The following is a 25706-nucleotide window of genomic DNA, read 5'->3' on the forward strand; positions in this document are numbered from 1 at the left end:
AGATAAAGGGAAGTCTGCATCAACAAATGCAGCCATGATGCTGAAATAATTATAAATGATTCACTCTGAACTAGTGTCTGTTACAGCTACAAGAGGAAGGAAGTAAAAGCTTATTTTCAAATGTGAATTGATCAGGATTATCTTGTTAATAATGAAAGCTATGGTTCAATCATGGAGAATTTCACTTCCCACATGAAAATTCATATTAATATTATATTTAAGTTTGTATATGTATATGTATATTATATGCTATATAACATAGTTACTACATAAGAACTAAACTGTAGCAAGGCATTTCCTAGGAAAAAGTTCAGCATTATGGTGGTGTGATTCATCAAGGAGTCATTATTACTACTGTGAAGTGTTTATCATTTTACACCACAACCGTGGTTTATTTATGTCACAATTTAAACTCTTAATATCCATAAACATATAATGTCATGGAAAGTCCATGCTAGGCTTGTAGACACCTTCTGACCAGTTGGAATCAAGAATGCGATAATATTGTAGTAGATGGGTTTGTATTCTGTCATCATTGCACATGTATGTATATTTATACTGATATATTGAGCTTGGGGGTAAAAAAATGTCAGTTGGAAACTGACATAATGAGAAGAAATGTCTGACTTGTCGTTATTCCCAGCTCTAAGTATTTGCACATGGGCCTAAGTGAAAGGCTCAGGAAGTTTGTCAGGTCTGTAGAGCAGACATTAGTGTCAGAGCTCATATAACAGGCCTGGTATTAGGCAGCTCCCCCAGCTAGAGTTTCATTATCTCAAAGGCTTGTTGGCCTGTGGTCTGGCCCTGCTCAGGGGGGTTAAACGGCCTAGACTGGGGCAGGAAAGGGGAACAGCTGCCCCTAAAGGAACTCTGTGTCCCATAGAACCAACTTTCCCCAACCCCCACTATTTTCTCTCTTTCTCTTTCTATGTCATACCCAAACACACATTCACACACACACACACACACACACACACACACACACACACACACACACACACACACACACACACACACACACACACACACACACAATTGAGCTCTAATTCCTGATGATTATCTCATTGTCCCGCTCAGTCTGGGATCTGATACTGAGCTTCCAGGTCAAGTATGGAGTGACCACATCACCTCCACTATCAGCCACACTAAGGGGAGATTAGGTAGGTCTTACACACACACACACACACACACACACACACACACACAAACACACACACACACACACACACACACACACTCTCTCTCTCTGAAAACTACCCCCCCACACACACACAGACTGATTCAAGAGTACAAATACAATCATCCACCTTTACACCCTGACCTTGCTTGCTCTGTATATGAGACAAACAAGCACTCACCCAAACGCATACACACATACACACACACACACACACACACATACATACAACCCCCCACCACCACACACAAACACACACTGCTGGTAACATGTGCATTAGAGGTGGGTGTATTTACGCTCAGAGGTAAAGAGAAAGGACATGTTGTAATGGTTTGAGATTAACAGGAGCTGGCAGCTGCCCTCTTCACCACTCCAACAGAGAAAGGATAAGGTTACAGACAGGAAAAAAATGGGGAGAGAGAGAGAGAGAGAGAGAGAGAGAGAGAGAGAGAGAGAGAGAAAGAAAGAAAGAAAGAAAGAAAGAAAGAAAGAAAGAAAGAAAGAAAGAAAGAAAGAAAGAAAGAAAGAAAGAAAGAAAGAAAGAAAGAAAGAAAGAAAGAAGGAGGAAAATGCTTATATAGTGCACAAGCCCCAGCTCATTTTCAGATGATTTCTTTCCTACGCTCAACATTTCAGCTGGGTGAGCAAGAGCCAGGAAAGGATAGAGAAATAGACAAGATGGGAGAAGAGTGAGAGAAGAATACGAGAGCATAATCGAAACGGAAAAAGCAGAAATATATAGATATATAGAGGAATTGAGTTAAAGAAAGAAAAAAAAAACTAGATGTCAGCTCACAGTATTGATTTAGGAGTAGGGAGGAAAAGAGTAGGAAAAAAGAAACAAGGATAAAAATGAAAGTTGTCTGTACGTACCGGTGTAGACGAATCGTCCGGGTGCACCTTTGCAGAACTGCTTAGACTTGTAGGACAGGGTGACCTCCACGACCCCGGGGATGTGTCTGGGAGGAGTCTGGACTCGGATAGCGTGGGGCGTTATCAACTGTCAAGGAACAGCGGGAACAACCTGTTAACACCGTGCCAACCTTGCCTTGCATGCTCCACTATTGTATGCTAACTATGTTAGCTGCTAAACTTAATTACAACTTGGATGCTAAATTAGTCTGTCAGCAATCTGCATCCTACCACATGCAGACAAAAGAGCATGGGTTGGGCCAAGTTCAAGAAAAAAAAACACATCTTGGAATTGCCTCTCATTCTTTTTTCTATTTTTTTCTTCTTGTCGACTTTTTTACCCCTTAATTGCTTGATTATTTTGCAAGAGCTTGCCGCTCGGTGCAAAACGCGCTCAAAGCCCTGGTGGATACGGCTCTGCTTAGCATGCTCGGTTGATCTGATTCCTTATCTCCTCATGTGATTAAATTGGGGTGAAAAAAATATTAGAATGAATAAAAAAAGAAATAAATAAACACTGATTGGCTTTCCGAAGGGCCTCGCTAAGAAATATGTTTGAGGAGACAACTTCATCAGCATTCATTTAAAGAAGCGCTACCTTGTATGTTGAAGCTTGTAGGGACTTTAAACTGATTAGTATCTAATCTACAGCTATGCCTCGTTGTTGTTGTTTGGCGTTAATCTGACACGAACGTGGAATGAAACAAAAAGCAGAACAATAATCGCCCTGTCCACTGTACACTTATATAGTCTGTGTTTTACTGTCAAGATGCTTTAAAGACCTTCATTTTCATTTAATTAATAGTCGAGTAGCTCAGCGGTTAAGACGATCTGATCAAATGGTTGTGAGTTCAAATCCCAGCACTGCCAAGCTGCCACTGTTGGGCCCTTGAGCAAGGCCCTTAACCCCTTAACTGCTCAGTTGTATAAATGAATATGTGGATAAGGGCACCTGAGAAATGCTGTAAATGTAATCGAAAAGGGAAAAGGGCTTTTTCTTGTCATATGTACCTTTCAGCAATGAGATGTTCGGAAGCTGGGGTCAGAGCGCAGGGTCAGCCTTAATCAGTGCCCCTAGAGCACAGAGTGTTAAGGGCCATGCTCAAGGGCCCCATGAGTGGCAACTTGGCAATAGCCCCAAAGCCTTAACCACTGAGCTACCATTTATTTGCACATATGAATTTGCATTTCTTTTAAAGCATTCATTATTAATGTTGTACTTATGAATATTTAGTATTTAAGTGCATTTATTATCAGTGAACATGTATTTATTTGGAATAATAATAAAAAAAATAACATTATGACATTATGGAAAGACTTAAAAAAATAAATGTAGTCAAGTAAATGTGCTGTTACTGCAAGAAAATTTCAATTCAATAAAAAAAAAAAAAAAAAAAAAAATATATATATATATATATATATATATATATATATATATATATATATATATATATATATATATATATATATATATATATTTTTTTTTTTTTTTTGTTTTTGTTTTTGTTTTTTTTTTTTTTATTGAATTGAAATTTTCTTGCAGTAACAGCACATTTACTTGAGTACATTTATTTTTTTAAGTCTTTCCACCTCTGATGACCTATGCTCTTGTGTTATCCTCATCTAATTCGAATAAAAGTATATCCATGCTGTTAAAGTTTATCTAAAGTATTATTTATGTCATAATATATATAAAAATGTTTAAAACTGAATGCCATGCGAGTAATGTGGTTTGTAAAATTTTTCCGCAAAAGTGTCAAAAGTGTCCACACAGCTAAGCTTTTCCCTTTCGCCATATTTTACAAAAGTGAAACGGCATGAGTGCTTACCTCGCTCCATACTAGCATGGTGCCGAACACGACCTGCAGGCCGTCGAAGAAGTTGTCACCGATGAGTATGACCGTGGCTCCGCCGGTGGTCCAGCCTTCACTGGGGCTAATGGCCTTTATGCACGGGGTAGCTGCTTATGACAGGACAGAAAACATTCCGCTCAGGATCGTGCTTTATCACCCGCAAGCATCCACACACACACTCACCAAAATACAGAACACACACTGACTCCCTCACCGAGGGGCAATTAAACTCAAAAGCAGGCAAAGCATGAATGATTTGGGCCACGCGGCAACAAAAGGGCACAGCCATACATCAGGCTGCTCTCGTTTTTTTTTTAAGCAGCTATTAGAAGGCATGCACAGAGGGAGAGAGGAGCGACTCTGGGTGTTAATAATGATTAAATCCGGTCTACATATAATATCATTCACCCTGATCTGACATAAGGGCCGATTATAGATGCAGTGGTTTGCTCAGTTTTTTTCACATGACGCAAGTTTTACTTAGACCTTACAACCTTCCCTCTATCATTTATCCATGAGCACAGAGCCGTGTTACTTCTCACACCATATCCTTTGTCATGACCGTATAGCAAATCCCGAGCCAGTGCAAACATGTACCTCGACTGAACTGCACGCTTTAAGCCCTCCATCTTCACTGAATGAGGAATAGACAATGTTATGTAATAAATACTAGATTCCAACTGTATCTAGAGCTCTTCTTCAGCTCATCACTTTCTGTTTCTCGTTCTTTATCTTTTTTTCCCCCTTTCCGATCGTTATTATAGAGGTGTGAGCGCGACACAATGGCCTCATGTTCTCATGCTCGGTGTTCTCAGCAGCCTGGTTAATAATGCACAGGAGACACTGGGCCTTCCTGTAAAAAGCCTTTCAGCAACAAATCATCCCGGGATCTCCGCCGTGACATCACCCAGCACGTCCAGTTCTCTCTGACTTCATCGTACGGCTTTGTTATTAAACCATGTTTGTAAGTTGTTAATTCGGAAATCTAAGTGTCGTTTATTTGCCCCTATTTTTGCCGTATCGTTAAATGTGTTTATAATCTAATAGCGATGAGTTATTAGCAGGGAGGGCAGGAGGAGGGCAATAACAACATGTGACATTTATGCTTGGGAATGATTTTATAGCAAATTTGCAATCTTCTGATACCAAAACAGTAAAAGGCCTATATTTTGCACGTGCTCGCCTGCTATTTATTAATATTATTATTATTATTATTATTATTATTATTATTATTATTATTATTATTATTATTATGATGATGATGATGAGCTTTGAATGTGAACTGTATGGCCAGGGTCAAATCCCCATCTCTATCTGTGGATGTGTGGATATGTGTGTGTGTGTGTGTGTGTGTGTGTGTGTGTGTGTGTGTGTGTGTGTGTGTGTGTGTGTGTGTGTGTGTGTGTGTGTGTGTCTATGGGCTCTACAGCCAGGCCTAGTTAATCACCATTAGGTATTGTTGTGTAGAACAGGCCAGACAAGGCACCTCTCTTTGTTTGCCTTAATGTTGGACTAGTGGAGGTTTTTTATTTGCTCATTCCTCTCACATCTCCCAGAGCAGCAGAGGCTCCATGCTCTCTCTCTCTCTCTCTCTCTCTCTCTCTCTCTCTCTCTCTCTCTCTCTCTCTCTCTCTCTCTTCCTCTTTTTTTTTCTGTCTCTCTTTCTCTCTTTTCCCTCTCTCTTTCTCTCTCACACACAGAGAGAGCTTGCCCTTAACTAAAGCTGTTGACTTCATGCTAATAAGTTCATACAAATTTTCATTTCTGAGGCTTGCGAGTGACATTTGCTTTTCTTAATTGCAGGCAGAGTGCTTGAAAGCAGATCAAGTCTCAGAAGACAGACACGGCTCCTCAAAGGGACTGACCTTCATCAACACTTCCAATTATAGCGAATCATTCACTAAAAATTACAGTAAACAAATTTACTTTGTGTAGGTGAGCAGACGCGAGGGACCAAGTAGGGGCCCTAATCTGTTTGTGCATGCATATATGTGTACGTCTGCATATATGTGTGTGTGTGTGTGTGTGATGTAAAAGCAATCCCATGTAAGGAGCCAGAGAGCAGCTGCGGTAAAATACCATCTCACGTTGCCTTGGAATTTGCACTGACTCCTCCCATCATGCAGAAATGGCGATCGCGAGTCGCCTTCCCTTCTGCCGTGCGGCATTTGCATACACTTTCAATACGCGGTAGTGGGGAAACATGTGTTCAATGGGAGGTGTGGCAAAACGAATTACACAGCGATCTAAGTCTATACAGGCACAATGTGTGCGAGCAGCTGATGGAAAAATGGAGAGAGGAGACATTGGCTACAGAAGCCAAGTTCAACTCACTTCCAGGAAGAGAGAAATAAATATTTATCCATGGGAGCACTTTTTAGCAAGAAATGTTTTGTGTGTGTTTTAAACAGTGGAGCACTTTGTAGCAGAGTTTGGAGCGCTGACCCATTCTGGCTGATGTGCTTTTAAAACAAGTAAAAGAAAACAGAATTTCTATGGAAGGGTGTGTTTTTGTGTGATCTGGCGCAGTCTTTTCCGACCCCTACTCCTAAAAACAAACTTGGACACCCTAGTGTTTACACTCGACTGTGTCATACTTGTCGAAAATCTATCCTGGACACCCAAAGGAAGGTGATGAGTGTGTCTGCAGTGAAGCTACTTCAGCGGCGTGTGTGTCCCGGCCTCCTGCTGTCTCCCCGTGTGTATTATTCTCCTGGTGTGAAGCTCTAATCAGAGACGCACTCTCTTCCATGGCAACATGGCCACTGCCGCCGCCGTGTTTGTCACCTTCCTCCTTCTCCACAATACACTCGAACAGGTCCGCTCTTGCCTGATGCTGCCTCCCTTTGTTTAGCCGACGGCCAAAACGTGCCGCAATAGTGCTGGGGATGGCCAGATGGCAGGCTGATCCAGGCGCTGATGGGATTAGAGCTCGTACCTAGTGTGTGTGTGTGTGTGTGTGTGTGTGTGTGTGTGTGTGTGTGTGTGTGTTGCCCATCTGGCCCCCTTTAACAGGCTACAGCCCTGCAGACGCGATCCGCTTGTCTTTATTGCATAAACCTAACAACATTACCGCCACTTGGTATGCAAATCGAGCTGGAACTGCAGGCCTTCAATGCACATGCCGAGAAAGAGAGGGAGAGAGAAAGAAAGAAAGAAAGCTGTCTCTCTTTCATATTGTCCTCTGTCTTTCTCTCTCTCTCTCTGTGTCTCCTTCACTTAGCTTCACAACCTTTGCAAACCTGCAAATCTGAGATTATCTGCTTTTATTGAGTGCCTCTTTAAAAACTCGCCACCTTGTAGGTGTGTGTGTGTGTGTGTGTTAGCGGGCGTGTGTGCTGCCGCTGCTCCACGCAGCAGGTGTAGTATTTTCCTGTCTGATTATGTGCATATGGAGTTGTGTCTTTATGCATGTCTTGCAAATAGCTTAGTTTGTTGTTTCTGATCATGTGCATATGGCGCTGTGTTTTTGATGCAACACCAAAAAGACCACCGCGTGCGAGGAGGCGAGGTGCACATGCGTTCCTTGTGGCCCGGGTTACATGGAGAGGCGTGTTACAGAGTGGTGGGGAGGAGGAAGAGGAGAAGGGGTGGTGGTAGAAGAGCAGTCCGCAGTCCACTGGGGCAGCAGCAAAGGGAATTACTTTTAGTTGAAGATCAGAAGCCAGAGTAAATTCAGTGTCCGGGAACATTAGCCCTTATTAGATGATTAGATAAGAGCGTTAGAGGAAGACGAGACCGTCTCTGATACACAGCAGCACCTCTCTCGCTATGTCTGTCTCTCTATTGCTCTTTCTCTCTCCCTCACTTCGCGTTTTCCCGCTCGGAGCACTTATCACTTCCAAGAATGTGTTTCTAATCTCAAATAGTCTCTAGTCTCTCTCTCTCTCTCTCTCTCTCTCTCGCTCTCTTTCTGTTATAGCTTTCAACCGGAGTGTGGATATGGAGAGGATTATGGTTCACAACTGTCCCATATCGTTTTTACACATGCACACGCTTACACGCACATGCCACAAAAGAGTAAATCGAGCCAATTTCATCTCATATGATCAATGACTTTTGCATCGTCCTAACACACATCTATAGCAGGTTCTTTTTTTTTCTTTTTCTTTTTGCTATATAAAAAATAACCCTGAAAAAAAAATTAGCAGGAGTGATTATGGTACAAAAGGCTGAAACTGTGGGTGAATGACAGTCATAAGTCCAGGGTTGGATCTGTTCCTTCCCTTTGCGCTAACTGTTCCCAGTTCGCTCTTAAAGTCCCTTATTAGGAGGCTAGTGGCAATATCAGCTCGGCCTAAATTTGACGTCTGGGCCAGCAGAAATCCCAGGTAGCTAAGTGGTGTGAAAGAAACAGGGTGTGTGTGTGTGTGTGTGTGTGTGTGTGTGTGTGTGTGTGTGTGTGTGTGTGTGTGTGTGTGTGTGTGTGTGGTGGGAGAGAGGAGGACACCTTTTAAAACCAATGGGACGTTTTTTTTAAGACTTGTTAAAACATCATGGTTGCTCGTAGAAGAACAGACAGGATTGCAAAAATGATAAAGAAACCATCGTAAATCAGTTTTAGTTCATCCCTTGTTTTTCTTTTTAGGATATTATTTTTTTTATTAAGGATATTCGCTTCTACTAAGACTACATTTGTTGAAACATGTTAATCATGGCCTTGAAAAGATGGCACTGGATGAATAATCTGTGAAATGGAGTAAGGAAAGCTCTACAAATAGAGCTTTGAAGAAGAGTAGCACCAGCAGCGTACAAGCTGGGCCCCTCTCTCTCTCTCTCTCTCTCTCTCTCTCTCTCTCTCTCTCTCTCTCTCTCTCTCTCTCTCTCTCTCTCTCTCCCTCTCTTTTCTCTCTGACTCTTGTTCCCCCAAGGGATCGACTGAGACAAGGGGAGAGGCTTCAACCTTCTTAATTGCTCTCCTAATTAAAGGCGGTTGCTAAGCAAAACACACCTACCATCAAACTGGCACAGAAGAGAGACAAACAACACGTCACAGGGGCCAAACGGCTCCAGCGCTCAAGGCACCAGCACGTAATTAAGCTATTTTCATTTTGTCCCTGTCATTAATAAATGAACAAATAAAAGTCCAAAAAACAAATAATTTAGCAAGCTTTGCCTTTGCACGAGAACAAGGGGGTTGCTATATAACCACTAATTAGCATATGGCCTCATATATATATAACTCGGTATGGTGTGTGCGCGCTAGAATAGGATAATTAAAACAGAAAATACAAATGTTATGGGTTTAAAGCAGCAAGGCCAAAAATATTAGCGGTTTAAATGGCTTGTTGGCGCAAAAGCTACTTGACTTAATGACAAAATAGTGAAAAGGTGCTGGCAAGGTGAGGCTTAATTTATGCTCGGAGTTCTATGTGTATTTCCCTAATCAGAAAAAAAAAATCAGGAGAAATCAGTCAAATGGGGAAAAGTTCCGTTTTTTTAGAGCATGAATCTTTTGTCACCTTTAAACTTAGACGTGGCCCAACATCATTCATTAAACATACAATAATATTAATAATATTAATAATAATAAAGTTGGAGGAAGCAGGTAGCAACATAAGAAAATGAAAACTAACCCATGTGATCTACATTTGTAAGCGTGTATGAAAGAAGGGAAGAAAAGGATTACTTTAAACTAATCTAGTCCTCATTGAGCCTCTACACTACACTCTAAGAAGCTCAGGAAAAGAAAAAAAGAGAGGATGGAAGGAATAATGAAAGAAATAAGGGAAGAGAAAGGAGAAAAGGGGGAAGTTGAAGAAGTGCTTCAAATAATAAGTTCATGTAAAATGTGCCTACCATTCTCCAGATAAGGAGGGGCCGTACCTTCAGAGGGGTCAAGGCGCCGAGCACGGCGCCCATGTTTGGAGTTGTTATGAACGAACATGTTGTCCGAGACGGCCAACACATGACCATCCACGTTAACCGTCGTCGATATAACGACCTGCGGAGAGAGGAGAGTGGATGGAGGGTTATTAATAGCATAGATGTGTTTCTCTGGAGTTCATTTTAGTTGTATAAATAGGAAGTTATTGTTTTGAGAATGTTTGACCTTTTATCGCACCAATGAGAGCTTTGGGAAATTCAGAATGAAATTTGCATGTTTTTTTAACAGAGCAACTAATAACCACAAGTGACTAGCTAGCTATTGTTTACTTGCCTACAGAGTGGCAGGAATCAAGAGGAGGGGTGACATGGAGACCTTTTTTTCTGCCACAGAGATCATCTTATTAAAAAAAATAAATCACACTCTACCAATCAGCAAACAGCTGCTTTCACGGCGGTGTCAAATAAACCCCCGAGTCAGCAGCTACCCAGCTTAAGGGACCAAAGATCAGATTTTAGAAGATGATAATGATTATTAATTAATTTTCCCTGGAAAAAGGTGTTCACTCCTCAAATCTGCAACATACGAGTTTCACACGGCATGTGGTTCATAAACATCGTTCAGTGTCGTGATGCACCCATGGGAGGCATTTGTCTTTTAATATTTCATTATTCTTTTTAAAAAAAAAAGAAAAAAGAAATAACTAATGGAGTGCCTCCTCACAGTGTTACAGACACTTCATTCAATTAAACAATTATTTAACATTTTAGATTTCCGGAGACGACGTTCCGAAGGTCTGTACGTCCAAAAAAGAGGTTTCAATGCAGCGAGCTTTATAAAGAAGATTCAATTTCTCACATGAGAGCTACAATTAACCTTTGTGTAGATAAGAGCAGTTTTGCCTTCTATAAAAAGGATACACTTAGCTGAGTGCGTTTAAGTGTTCTTTATATAAAGAGCCTCTTTTGAAAAGGTCTGTCAAATACCTGTCACTCAAACACAGGGTTTTTTTGTGTGTCTGTGTGTTTGCGGTTGCGTGTGCCTGTTCGGGATCGTTGACGAACCTCCAATTAAGCATTAATCTGCCACTTGCTTGAACACAGACAGGAGAAGAGGCTCTCGTTTGCTCTTTCAGGCGTTAACAGTGTCTCAAACATTGCCTGTGGCCCTCACAGCACTAATGCTACCCATCTGCATTGATCTATTGATACATTGATTAGTTGTTTTCCCTCATTAGAGGCAGTGTGAGTCAGTGCAGAGATAAATGAGACTGGTGAGGGCCTCTTGAGGAGAAAAAAAAAGAAAGACAAAAAAAAAAAAAGGAAACTCTTCAGTGAATTAGCAAGGTCACTATTTTTTTATCTGTTTGGCTCACAGTCATGGCTTCGACAGGGGCACTTGATCTGACGAACGGGAGCGTTTAGCATTTGAATGGAGACAAGAAGGCGAAAAGGGGGAGAGATAGAGTGAGAAAGCTGGAAATCAGCATCAGAATAAACATCAGAGCAGCTTTACATCCCCCCTCGCTCGCCGGCTCTGTATCTCTACGGCGGATGATGGATAGGCCGTGCTCCGGCCCCCACCTGCCCGAGTGAGGGATGAGGAAAAGAGTAGCGACAGAGGAACAGAGTGAAGCACCAGAAGCACGACCCTGACACAGGATCTTTTTCGGCCGGAACATGTGTGAAATTTATTCTAGAGATGGCATTTAGTTTAACATGGAGCGGTCAGAAGAAGAGACAGCCACATCGCTCGCGAAAAAGACTGTGTGTGCTCCGAAATAAAGTAGAAGCACCGAACGGTGGCACATTGCGGACAAAGATTCTGCACCATATAGAAAAAAAGTATCTCTCACTAAAATTCGGGTCAAAAGTCACAATCGTATATAGAGCCGGGATAGAAGCTCTGGTTATAAATGGCTTCATCATGTTCCTATAGAAGGCGTGACCCAAATAACTGAGTGCTTCTCAGAACGCAATACTAGAGAATGTGGGACAGTCTTCGAAGATGTTCTTCCAGTTCAGAAGGTCATCATTACGGTTCCCTTCGCTCCCTTCTGCTTTTTTTTTTTTTTTTTTTTTTGCTGAGGCAGCAACAAGCAGGGAAGACACCAAGGGCCCTGGTGCCCTGTTAAGACCAGTTAAAACCTTCAAGGAGGAGAGAAGATTAGAAAGAGAGAGAGAGAGAGAGAGAGAGAGAGAGGGAGAGGGAGAGGGAGAGGGAGAATGAGAGTCAGGTGGGCCATCAGCGGTGACTGATGTTTCTTTTAGTCACCACAGTGTCCAAAAGGACACTTCTTCTCACTCTGACTCTGACCTTCTGCTCTGGACACATGGATCAATATCATCGGCGAGCCCTCGTCCACTCGGCCTGCAGCGCATGAAATTTGAAAAAACTCCACTGGCATTGCATGATGCAGGAATCCTGCATGTTATACATCTTTATGTTTAAAAATGAAAAAGAAACACTACGCAGAAATGCATAGTGATCTTATTTATTGTTCGTTTATTGTAGTCTAGATACGTCTACATCCCGAATGCCTCTTAGTTAAAGGCACCACAGAAATGAAGTGTGTATACATTCTAGAAATTATGATTCTTTCAAAAGTGATGATATTGAATCGCATATGAGCAAATAGTAAAAATACTAACCATAATTCAAATTCAAATACATTTCTGTTTATATACATGTGCCTGTATGTTACAAATCCTGTGTGCAATCTGTAAAAAAAAAAGCACTTCGGTCTCATTGTATACATTTTAATCCTGTAGTATCTCATATACTCCTGTTGTTTTTACACATATGTTCCATTTAAATCGGAAGGCCATTTTATATCCAAAACTAACTTGGTGTCTTGTCAGCCGTCTTAGTTTGAAAGAGCCGAGATGCGTTCACAAGCCTTTTATTTGTGTGTGAACTTCTGTTAGCAATAAATAGAGGAAATATTTGTATATTTTTATTTTGGTAACCCTCGTGTAAATTCGAGAGAATTGTCTTGGAAACATGCATACGGTTTTAAATAAATGCGTTACAATGTCTGAGTGGTGGGGATTTGTTAGGTGTTGAGGGCATTATGGAGCAGGATGGTACAGCAAGTGAACGGTTTGTATGTTCAATACCAAGGGCTGAATCATCCTGTCCCAAGAGACGAACTCTCCCACGCCATCTCTGGTTCCACATCCCTCCTATCCACCTGCTTTACAATACCTGCTCTATAGAATGCAGGAGCCTATTTTTATTTCAGAATGGCCTTTGTGGATTCGTAGATGTGGGTGGGTGTGTGTGTATGTGTATGAGAAAAAGAGAGAGAGGAAGAGAATTACCTGGAACCTGCGCATGTCTCGTGGGTTGCCTGCATTCTTCAGGCAGTTCTGATTGCACTTGAGGAAGAATTTCAAAAAGAATCTGTAGAAGAATCAGAGAAGAGAAAAGAAATCCACATTAGACAATCAATCCAGCTCCAAACACCCTCGACAAAACTCAGACGAGGACTGATCGATAATACGGAAAATAGATATGGACTTCCCAGCATAGGCAAAAACTCCACAAGTTGTAAGCGCATCAGTTATAAATTGTAAACAGCCCAAACATTTAGCACACAAACACACACACACATGCACAGAGCATGCTCAACAGTAATGATCGCCAGTGTTTTGTTCGGAAAGCCTCCCAGTGGACGTCTCACAGAAACTGTCTGTCTGTCCGTCTGATGCATACAAATCCCACAATTCCCATTAGAACCCATCTGTCCACACTCGCACTAGGTAGGCAGATACTCTGCAATAGCCCCCCCATCTCCCTTTCCTCCCCCTCCTTCTCTCTATCCTGTAATTAAAGGGAGGCAAACGAGTGCACCTGAGCCCCTCTCATCATCAGGAGACGTTTGAGCACTTAACAAGGTGAGAGCGGCCCACGAAAACTTCCACCTCGCTCTGACAATTAGAGCGAAGCCCATGCATCAGACCAGCAGCGCCCAGCAATTACAGCACAAATTACAGCCAACCTAATCTGCTCCGCAAATGTCACGTGTGTGTACAAGTCAAGGTGGATCCCCTCTGGCACCAACACACACACACACACACACACACACACACACACACTGTAACACACCTGCACGTAAGATAGAGCATCTGTATAAATAAGTGAATGTTGAAGTGGCTCTCAACATCCTTCTAGTCTGCACATGTATTTTTCCTCAAGTCTAATCTCTTCAAGAGCTTCCAAAGAAGAAAAAGAAAGCAAGAGAGAGATTTTGGAGAAGACCCTTTTGCAGGCACGTCTTCATCTCAGATGACACCAATGCTTTGTTCAGCAGGAATATCAAAGCTGGATGTCTTACATATGGATGTCCATGTGCACAAATATTTGCCTCCGCCTTTCCCCACCTCTCAGGTTAGCCTGAAACCAGAGCGGTGCCATGCAAGGCCGATGTCATGCATTGCTGATTGCGTGGCCATGTAGAGTTAACACATGTACAGCACGGCACTGGGCAAACAGAAGAGAGTCAGGGGGCATACACCAGACGAGCTCTCAGCGGCTGGGGCCATAAATCACAATGTGAAATGATCCCCGTAACCCTGAACACCTCTCCTCGTCCCAGGCCTCATCTGTTTACATTCTAGCTCTTCACCCTGACAGTGCGCACAAAGACAGATAAATGGAAATAAAGATGGAAAGATGACCAAAAAGTTAGTTTTTTAAAAAAGTGAAAACGCGGCCTTGGAGGGTGTCGGAAAATTATTGACGGCCGTCACCTAAACGCCATAACGGCAGCCACGGTTTGGAAGGAAGCGGTCATAGTGCTGTCTGGGAGGCTGTAAAAATCTCTACTCTTATGATGGCAACTTCAACTTTAATTGTGTGGTGTGTGCAGGCCAGCGCTCGCAGGCCAGTGTGTTTCGGACGTGTCGCTCGGAGGATGAGTGTTATGGGCTGTAATTCTCAGACCCCAATACTTATTTCCCCATAGAGTCGTAATGTTTCCACAGCAGGTATCAGGCCATATCTTGGCTGAAACATGGCCCTCATTCACTTGCTCCCTGTGCCAGACAACAAACAAACAGCCTGACTCACTCACACTCTCACACACACACACACACACACACACACACACACACACACACACACACACACACACACAGAGCTGCACACATATCCACACACATGCACCTTTACCAACTTCAGAGATGTAACAGTGGAAATAACAATCATGTGGAGAACATCTACGCAAAAAAATACTAAATGTCACCCACATGAAAAAAAAATATTACAAAATTATACCAAGGCAGTTTATAATCACTGTCACTATACCCTAAGTACTGACATGTCTGTTGAACAAAGGGGCTGATATTATATCCTGTAGTCAGCAAATAATAAAATAAAATATAAAAATGTTTTTTTTTGTTCTGTGATCATTTCAACTATTAACCGTTCATCAACTAATGATGTATATGCATACCTAACTATTCTGCAACTACACATTTATTTTATACTATTACTGATTAATAATAATAATTAAAAAGTATTTTATATATATATGGTGTAGTCCTGTTTTTCTGGTATTTTTAATTATAGATTTACACACACACACACACACACACACACACACACACACACACACACACACACACACACACACATATATATATGCATATATTTAGTGATTTATATGAACGTATCCGCACAGCTACACATAATAAGGCCTCATTAGGGCTTTGTATAACTGCTGTCTGTTTGTCTGCTTCGTTCTCAGCAGTTGATTAACCAAAGCTGTTGTGCTATCTAATGAAAATCATCTCGGGCCTCAGTCCACAACTCCGCGTAATATCGGCTGAATTAGGAGCCATTTCAATTCTACGTGGGGATTGAGGAAATTGCTCCTTTGTGAGCAAGCGAGCAATTATGACCCTGCGTTGCTTGCTTTCTCTCTCCCTCGCTCCCGTCTTTCTAAACGAATACAGAACCTCGCGTTCTCGGGGCAGCATCAGAAACAAAGGAAGCCGTTAAACTGTAATTTAATGGAATATCAAGGAGTCGGTAGCATTAGACGCTGGCAATGCAGAGCGCGAGGGAGGGGAGGGGGAAAAAAATTAACCGCAATTAGGTTTGATTAAAGCTATCCTTCTCAATAATCAGCATTCGTGACAGGACAAGGGGCCCTGGTGGCCCTTGGATGGCAGCGAGGCGTCGGGCAATATTAAGGCCAATAAAAGGGATATTAGCATGGCTAATTACAACATGGCTAAAGCGTGTGTGAGGGGCCACTGTGTATTGTTATGAGCAAAATAATTGGACAAGGCAGTTATCAATTACGCAAGATGCCATTTCGGTTTGTCAGATAGAGAGAGAGAGAGAGAGAGAGAGAGAGAGAGAGAGAGAGAGAGAGAGAGATTGAGAGAGAGAGAGAGAGAGATTGAGAGAGAGAGAGAGAGAGAGAGAGATTGAGAGAGAGAGAGAAAAGCATAGCAGACATGTTTCATTTCACGTCGGAGGCCTCTACACATCTCTCAGCCTTTTACTCAATGCCTCCATTGCTCTAATGCCTGCTCATTCCCTCCATCGCTCTTCTCCAGACTATCAGAGGCATTTGCTTTCACTTTTATCCTGGGTCACAACTGCAGTGAGGACAAATCAGTGATAAAAACGGTCAGGCTGGCCAGCACAGGGTAATTAATATAACTTTTCCTTCCTCTCCCTCTCTCTTTCTGTCTCTCTCACTCTCTCTGACCAGAGGGGCCGAATCATTATGAGGTGATTAGTGCCAGAGCTGAGGTGGCACACACAGAGACAAGAAGACTTATCATTTGAAAATACTTTGGCTTCAAAGGGTCAAGGTAATTGAGAGCAAAAAGAAGAAACGTGCACACACTCCAGCTCTTATGCAAGACTCTCTTATCTTAAGCAACACCATCAGTGTATTATTATCAGGCCTTCAGCCAAAAGAAAATGTCTGTTACTCTTACTCTGTCTCTTGTAGACGTACTGTTCACATTGAAAATGTCCTAAAACTTGAGTTTTCAATCTTAAAGAGTTACACCGTGGTCAAAGCTGTTCTGAAGTTTCTTCTCTTCTTAGATCTTTCTCTTATTATTATTGCTATCCTTTCTATAATTTGTACGTTTACAAGTATTCCGATTTATTTTGTCCTGAAGTAAAAGAGAAAAAAAAACAGTGTAAATATAATGTGACTGTTTGTGTTTGTGCTGTTGTGTAGTTATTGTGTCATACTGCTCTATAAAAACCATGGACAAGTGAAAAAAAAGGCTTTCCTTTTTCGGGCATTTCCCAAGACAGATGAGTACATGCAAAGGCCGGTAAAGAAATACAATGGCAGATGGGTTTGTGTGTGTGTATGTGTGTGTGGTCAGTATGAGCACTAATTGCTGGTGTGACGTTAAGAGCTGGGCCACAGCTGTGGGTCTGCACTGAGTATTGATCATCCAGCAACTCTAGCTGATCAGACCCCAGCCAGCCAGACAAACACACACACACACACACACACACACACACACACACACACACACACACACACACACACACACACACACACGCATGTGTAACAAGCTCCCTGCTATACATGACTAACTTCGCATGACTCCTGACCCAGACGCTGGGATACACTCAATACAAGAGCAGATAAAAATCTTATTTCATCACAGTCTTGTCTCACACGTCCTCCTCCTTCACCGAGCGTTTCACTATACACAGCTTCCTGAAAGAGATGCTTGTCTTTCGTGCTTTTGTGAATGGGTTTTGCAGATCCAAAAAGTTTCACACATGCTTTTGCACATTCAGATCTGTGAGGTTGTGTGTGCTTTTTTTTCTTGGATTATATGCATGTGTATCCGTGTGTGTGTGTGTGTGTGCGTGTGTGTGTCATGACATCATGGCTGGGGTTACAAGCGTTCTCTACAGGAACCAGATGGCCCATTGTGAGCTGTCCTTCTTTCCTTCTTTCTTTTCTCACTCCCTCTTTTCACGCTCTCGCCCTCCTGTGTGCCCCACAAGGGCGTCGCTCCCGATGGCATTGCTGCAGGCTTTTAATACACCCGCTCATTCCCACCTATCACACACACACGCACACACATGAACGCTTGGAATCAAACAGCCTTATAGCTAACTACAGTGACACACACATACACAAGTTAGCAAACATGATGGCTAACAATTTCATTGTCGCTTGTCCCTGTCAGCTTGCTAACTAAATAAACTAGATTTTTACTCCTGAAGTGAAGGAAAAATCTGACTTTTATGCCCAATTTATGTGTGACAGAATATTGAAGAGAATTTAGCAGTAATATTTGCTAGCTAGCTAGTTAATATATAAATTGAGAAATATATTGAGAAATGCGGAGCAATTAGCATTTTTGTTTTTAATAGAAGACAAAAAAATTACCTCAGTCTGGCCTAAAGGCTCATTCTTTGACAGTTGTGAATTTGTGGTGCTAAGTTTCAGCTGCATTGACTTCCTTTTTTACTTTCTGCTTTGTAACGCAAGATTATTTGACCAGAGGACGTGTTATCATGTATTAATATTCATTTTATGTTTGAAATCTGTGAAATATGTATGCTTGGTGTTAAACGACACTGTATCCTCATGTGGTAATAAATATAGTATGTGAGCTGTGTTGCATCAAATGTGTATATGTGTGTATGTATAGGTGTGTGTGTGTGTGTGTGTGTGTGTGTGTGTGTGTGTGTGTGTGTGTGTGTGTGTGTGTGTGTGTGTGTGTAGAGCAATCCCTGCTGCCCTCAGGCAGAATACGCCTTTACCTGAACAACTCTGGAATATACAACTATAGCCATTCCTTCCACTCCTCCTTCTACTCTTCTTCTTCTCTCTCTTTTGCTCGCTCTCTCCCTCTCTCTCCTTCCATTCCCTCTTTCCTTTCCTCTCGTCCCTCACTCCTAATGTGGAACATGCCTTTGACATCATTCCCCGAGCGCATCACTGGTCCTGTCAATCAGCAGCCATTTTGTCTTCGACTGTGGCCTCATTAAATCTCTCTCCATCTACCCATCCTCCATGCTCTCATCCCTCTCTCCCTCTTTCCCTCTCTCTCTCTGTCTATTTCTCCTCTCCCTTGCTCCACACCTCCTCTTTGTGTTTACCTGAGAGCTGATCACAGTGTGTATGCTCCATCACAGAAGTCATGGGGAGATCTCTCCAGCTGACTTATTGCCTACACTCTGGGGGGTCACACACTCCCTCGTTTCCCTCCCCTCCCTTTCTTTCTTTCTGCCTTGTTCATAAGGCAGTTTAGCACGGGGGGCTTTTATGAAGAGTCATTGTTGTAAATCCGTGCATGCCCTCCTCCTTCCTTGCTTTTTTGACCTCTTCGCTTGCTTCACCACCACTTGATGTGGGCCACAGTGGCTCGAGTTTCCCTACGACGAGAACCAAGCCACACATGGCCAGAGGTGCTTGCATGTTTAGCTGACATAGCAAAATATGTCTAAATCTATTGCACATGGACACACACACACACACACACATATATACTGCAAAATATGTCTAAATCTATTGCACATGGACACACACACACACACACATATATACTGTATATATATAGCATATAAGGTTTTTGACACTTCTGCACTTCCCTATTTCAGCCTCACCTTGTCATCATCCCTCTTGCTCCCTCTTCTCCTTCTCTCCCTCCTTCTTCTCTCTTTTCCTCTCTTTCTTCTTCTCTCATCCAACATTCATTCCCTTACAGATTTTCTTTTTATTAGGATGGCCCTAATTAGGAACTGTCATCTTTGCCGATTTTAATTATTAATTAAAGACAGGAAGGAGAGGGAAGGGAAAAATACATTTCAAATCAGGCCAAGGCTATGCACACACACACACACACACACACACACACACACACACACACACACACACACACACACACACACACACAGACTCACACTCACACAGTTCTTCACACACAAACATGCTAATGTATGACCTGCCTGAAGTCTGGGCTGTGTGGTCTGGGAGATGCTGATTAAAAACATATTAAAACATTATAAATGATTAATGCAGGTCCAGTTCAGGGTGGCAATTATTGGTTTTAGCACACGTTATCCAGCCTAATGACTAGAGCATCGCCTCTGTGTCACAACTCCCACACATCAACCAGAGCGCCAGAGAGAGAGAGTCAATGCAAAGTCACGAGTTTAAACACATCCACGGAGGCTACATGTAAATAAAGTAACTAAGGTAGCACTTGGCTGTAGGATAAGTACACTAAACAATGTGCACTAATGGATTTCTATTAGGAATTAATAGAAGTTGGTGGAAGCTCGCTTGGGTCGGGTTGCTGCTGTGTTTTAAACAAATCAGGAGCTTTTTTTTAGGTTCTAGAATGTAACCTATTGCACACGTTTCAAAAGTTATGGTTTGAGCCAGTGATTTTAGCGTTGGCATTCGTACCTTCTAACTTCTACAAACTTCTTTTTATAAATTCGAAAACCTCTGTTCGAACAAAATCATATATGAATTGCTTTATGGTTTTTGTTTTCAAGTTTGATAATATTTATAATTTATTTATACTGGATAATGTATACAAAGATCATGAATAGAAGGATATATAAAGGAAAAAAGTAGACCTTCAGAGAAATTCAAAGAGAAAGGATGTTATTGTGTTCCGTGTTGTTAAATGTGTTTTAATTGTCCATCTATCTGTTGTGTGTGTGTGTGTGTGTGTGTGTGTGTGTGTGTGTGTGTGTGTGTGTGTGTGTGTGTGTGTGTGTGTGTATGTGTGTGTGTGTGTCTAAAATTGAGATAGAGAAAGCCAGATGTTGATGAGGATGACAAAAGGGGTCATTTTCCAAGCAAAATTTGAAAGCTAAAACAACAGAGAGAGAGAGAGAGAGAGAGAGAGAGAGAGAGAGAGAGAGAGAGAGAGAGAGAGAGAGAGAGAGAGAGAGAGAGAGAGAGAGCAAGAGGCCACGGCCGAGACGTCGAGAAGAGGACGAGGGCGAGAAATGGCAAATGAAGAGAAGCAGGATTAGGAGCGGCGGCGTCCGGAGATGACGTGAGTGCCATATTTTGTGCAACAATAATGCGACTGGCAGCAGAGATCCTTGTTTCTGATTCATCTAGTGCCGTATGGCAGAGCTTTGTCAGTCTGTGCGCGATATAAATTATTCAGCCTGAGAGATGGCAATTACAGAGCCCTGCACAACCAAAATGAATATTTTATGAGGACTAAAACTGCTCTGGAATGAATCACACACACACACACACACACACACACACACACACACACACACACACACACACACACACACACACACACACAAACACACACAGTGTGCTTATACATGGAAGGGCTAGGGGCCGTGACTGCTTTCATATTGTTGACTGAAATCCAGAGAAGTCTAATAAGCAAATATATTGCAGGTTAACCTGACACTGTTTCGCTTGTCACGGCAGAAGAGAATCGCACTTCTCCATGTCCTGTCCAACAAAAAAACAAAAAAAGTGCAGACCCACCACAAAGATCTCAGCACTATAATTGTTTTTTATCCTCACATTCATTTTTACGGCACGTATCTTTCAACGGGAAGGTCGAAGACTTTCATTGCTCTTCAACTCTCAAGTATTCCATAACCTGCTGTGTTTTTCTTCATCCTCTTCCTTCCTATGTGAGAGACCAAAACTGAATCTGTTTTCCTTTTGACCCTGTGAATATGCTCTACTTGTCCCGCCAAAAAACTAGAGGAAGAGGAGAGTGAACAGAGTACGCACGCACGCACGCACACACGCACGCATACGCACACACAAACATAGTGAAAGGCTAATGGAAGCGGATTAGACTAGAAGCCTACTTGCCCAAAGCATCGTCTGATAAAGGTTTTGTCTGTTAGGTTTCCTGCAAAAGTCCAGCTTTATAATGCAGAAACAAAAAATAACATTGTTCACGGGACTCGCAGAAGCAAGGCGGCCTGTGTGAATAGGTATTGTGTGGGCCCAGCCAGTGATACCTTAGCTTTTGTGCTCCTGGAGCAGGTCAGGGCTATGACATCAGAGCCACACAAGCAGGCCTCTGTGCACTGAATGAAGTGAGGATTTCCATCATGGTGGGAAAATGCATCAGGAGAGACCTTTTTTTTTTTTTTATCTCAGCGCACACACAAGAACGCACACACAGAAATGGACACTCACGAAAAAAAAAAAAAAAAAAAACATGATCACACACTGATATCTTGCACAAGTCAGTGCAACAGTATAACTAGCACAATGGGTAGCTTTAGCGGCAGGTTAATCAGTTTTTAAACTTTCAGTGTTTGATTAAGTTTTCAAATTAAAATTTAAGATATGGTATAAACGCTATACCTATTCCTTTCACTAATTTCTTTTTACAAACTTTTTTTGTACAAATTTAGTCCTTTAAATTGTTACACTTTTTTCCAAGTTGCCATACAGTATAAAACCATTAAAATGATCTAATACTGTAGTACAGCTCCAGGATGCCCGGTTCAGTCCAGAGGTCCTGGGTTACCATTTTCATGCATTTTCTCATCATGTCTTTGTGGATTTTTTACTCAAAACATACCCAGTACGTGAAATGAGCCCATGGATGTGAATAAGTGTGTGAAAGTTTGCATGGATAGTGCCATGAGATGAACTGGCATCAAATCAGGAAGGGTGAGGGTTAGGTCTCGTACCCTACTCAGAATTCACAGAGGCCATGACTAAAAATAAAATGCTCATTAATGAAGAATGAAAATGCAAAAAAACTAAAAAAACAAATGGGCAATTTGTTTTTGTGAGGAACAGTGGAGTTATGCTCAAAAACAAGTACACAGAATGCTTGGGAGAACTCAGAAACGTGTATAAGGATACGTAGTTCACAATATGCCAAAGGTGGCATCAAAGAAAAATATAGCATTTCAAGTTTCAAAGTGATTAAAAGAGGTAGTATAGGAGAGCGACAGAACTACAGAGAGAGAGAGAGAGAGAGAGAGAATGACAGTAGAAGCTTGTGTTAGCAGAGTGGGATCTGTCGCCTGATGTACAGTGAACATGCGACAGTGAGACAAATGCAATAGGAGGCATGTCTTCCAAAGCTGCCGCTTTCCTGATGGCTCTTCCCTGCATAACTGACACCGCTGCTTTGCCTCGCCTGTCTGGGACACTGAAGCTTTCAAAGAGGGTATCTACAAATAATAAGGATGTTCTTGCTTGCCGTGCCGACATGCAAGCATCATTCTTTACAGAAAGAGGAAAAGCACACACTTACCCGAAGGCAGGGGAAAAAAAATCTCTCCACAGAAGGAACAGAGAAATGTCAGGGTAATTTTGCTGAAAAGCAGCTGAGGTGCCGTGAGAAGACAGTGTTAGTGTGGGTAGGCGCTGTCTTACATACACGAGTGTGTCAGCATACATGGAGATTGGCTGCTTCAGGGGGGCTCAAAGACTAGAGGCAGGGTTCAGGGGCGATGATCTGGGGGTTATTAAAGCATCTCGCACTCATTCTGTGGTTTTACAGCCCGGAAGCCGGAGGGAGAATCATTTTCCCAGCAACACAAAAACGAGACCACTGTCTGCCACTAGGGGGCTTTAAAACTCATCAGTGTTTCATTGCCTCGAAAAAGGAAACAAAACAAATAAAAACAAATTGTCCCAAACTGTTCACAAAGAGAGATATGAGAAAAGAAAAGTCGAAGAGCACAGCTGACCGATGCTCTTTTTATATCCATCTCCTAATAAAGTAGGTCATTCATCAGAATCACAAAAGATGAGTTGCACTAATCAGACCGAGAGATCAGAGTGTGTGAGTTCAAGAAGAAAAATCCAAATCGTGTTACCTATGTACAATGGTAGTGTTCCACCATGAGCAGGCCTGGGTGTCCCCGGAGGAAGAGACCTCATTAATTGCTCCTGTAAGTGGGGGATCCGGCATGGGGCCGAGATTCAATACAGGAGCATTTATCCCTCCTCTTGCGCTCATTGCCGGGTCGTCATTCCCAACCCATAAGGTGGCAGGCGCCGAGCGGCTCGGATAATGAAAATTTCTTCAAGTATAAAATCCTTAATCAAAATGCTGCCGGTGTCATCTTGCACTGGCGGAGAATCGCGACTTAAATTAATATACAACAGAACCTTTGGCTAAATTAACATGCCCTCATTTGCCATGCGATTCCCCAGGCCGGGCCTCGGATGGAGGGATGAGAAGAGAAAAAAAACAGTGCGAGGGATAGAGAGGAACAAGATGTCGCTTCACCCCCAGCTATGAGCTATCAAACGCACTCAGAGAGATATGTTGATGAAGGAAGAGGAAGGAAAAAAAAAAGTGTATTAATAAATAAAAAATGCTAACAAGCCAGGGGAAAAAATAAACCTTGTAATTGAGTGTCTTTCTAATGATTCACATTGAGATGACAAAAAAAGCCAATTATTTGGGCCATTTTTCCACCCGTGTTTAGACGCTGGATTTGTTGATGCGCAGGCTCTTGCATTCATCCCTAGTGGGTATTAGTGAACTCTGAGAAACGACGATTTCAGCAAAAACATCACAGCTGAATGCAGATATTCTCCAGATATACTCGCCTAATGACCTTGGGGACCCGACGTATGATATAGCTTTATATTTCACCCTAATGCACACATCCGAGCTTGCTAGTGTAGCTCCCAAATGCTGACAAACTCGCATCAGGTAAACACGAGTAGGCTGTGATATGTGAGGCGCTTGTGCTTGTGAATGAAATAACGCAGGATGGGATGCTGTGATACACGGCCATGCTGACACCTTTGGGAGCGGAGGAGTCTCCATCCTACTTGCTCTTAACAATCCGTTCTGTTCCACTGAGCAGGTCTATCGGAACACATTCGCCAGTATTTAGCAGACAGGCGGTTATCTAATAGTAAATATAAATTGTTGCATATTTTTCCTCCAGTGACGCTCCTCTGTGTTTTGACAAAGCTCCGGTGAGGTTACAGCATTGGCCTTGACAGGCGAGACGTCAGCTTTTTTCCTAACCACATTAGAACTCTCAATTTACTACGACATGTCTCTCTCTCTCTCTCTCTCTCTCTCTCTCTCTCTTTGCCGAGGTGAGCCAAAGCCCCATCTGCATGCACTCAGATTAAACATTCAATTTGCTACCTGATAGGCCACAAGGTCCGCCACTTACCATACAAATGAAAAAAGTGTCATTGTCAGCCCCCCTCCATATTCGCCCTGACCCTGCACCGTACTCGCCTAATAATCCTGTAATATTTACTTCAGGGAAATTATGACGCGTGGCATATTTATCTTCATGAAAAATGTGCATGTAAAATTGAAATAGCCGTTTGAATGAGGCGACGATACAGTCAGACACTAATATGCTTCATGAACTATAAAATTTAGTCACAGGGTAAGACTGCATTACTGCTAAGGCTCTCACACACATACACACACACAAAGTCGGAGAAAGAGGGAGAGAGAGAGGGAGAGACAGACAGAGAGAGGCGAATTTCCTCCCATGTTAAGCTGGTGTGAGCTCTGGCAACCGATTCAGCGTGATAGTCATTACGCTTACATGATGGTACAAGTCAGCCCTGTCGGATTTCCGCGCCCTCTCCAGCTCCCTTGCATTAATCTCCTTCCCAATAAGCTATTTGCACTTGTTCGCTCGCGCAGCCAAATTGAAATAAGGTGTAAATTTGCGGGTCTTAAATCCAAACAAGTACAGACAGATATTTTTCACCTGCCTCCACTCATTTTCTCACAAGTAAACACGACGTGCATTCTTTTTCATGCTTTTCTGCTTCCAAAATGATCCACTCCCCCCCCCCCCCCACTCCCAATTTTGTTGTGTTTTATTTATTTAATTATTTGTTTGTTTGCCATTTTTTATTTCTAAGAACTACCTTTTAGCAAAAAAAGGAGGTGGAATTTGAATAATACAGTCTCCTAGACAGCTGTTGGCTAAATCCATGAACGCTCACATAGCT

General features: G+C 42.3%; 1 protein-coding gene across 19 annotated transcripts in view; it reads right to left on the reverse strand.

Moving 5' to 3' along the window:
• ebf3a (EBF transcription factor 3a) overlaps positions 1-25706 on the reverse strand; it is a 93981-nt gene that overhangs the window by 22882 nt on the left and 45393 nt on the right. For 5 of the 19 annotated variants that reach the window (XM_083556536.1, XM_083556532.1, XM_083556542.1 and 2 more), the window contains exons 7-10: positions 13093-13174; positions 9769-9886; positions 3919-4049; positions 2051-2177 (exon numbers count right to left, since the gene is read on the reverse strand). In XM_083556536.1, the coding sequence (XP_083412662.1) occupies positions 2051-2177; positions 3919-4049; positions 9769-9886; positions 13093-13174 (458 nt within the window). Of the gene's footprint in view, positions 1-2050; positions 2178-3918; positions 4053-9741; positions 9887-13092; positions 13175-25706 lie in introns of all 19 variants that reach the window. The other 14 variants (XM_083556535.1, XM_083556528.1, XM_083556541.1 and 11 more) reach the window with 3 other exon arrangements.

This window comes from Silurus aristotelis (genome assembly GCF_946808225.1).
Source record: "Silurus aristotelis genome assembly, chromosome: 12".
In the NCBI taxonomy this organism is placed as follows: Eukaryota; Metazoa; Chordata; class Actinopteri; order Siluriformes; family Siluridae; genus Silurus; species Silurus aristotelis.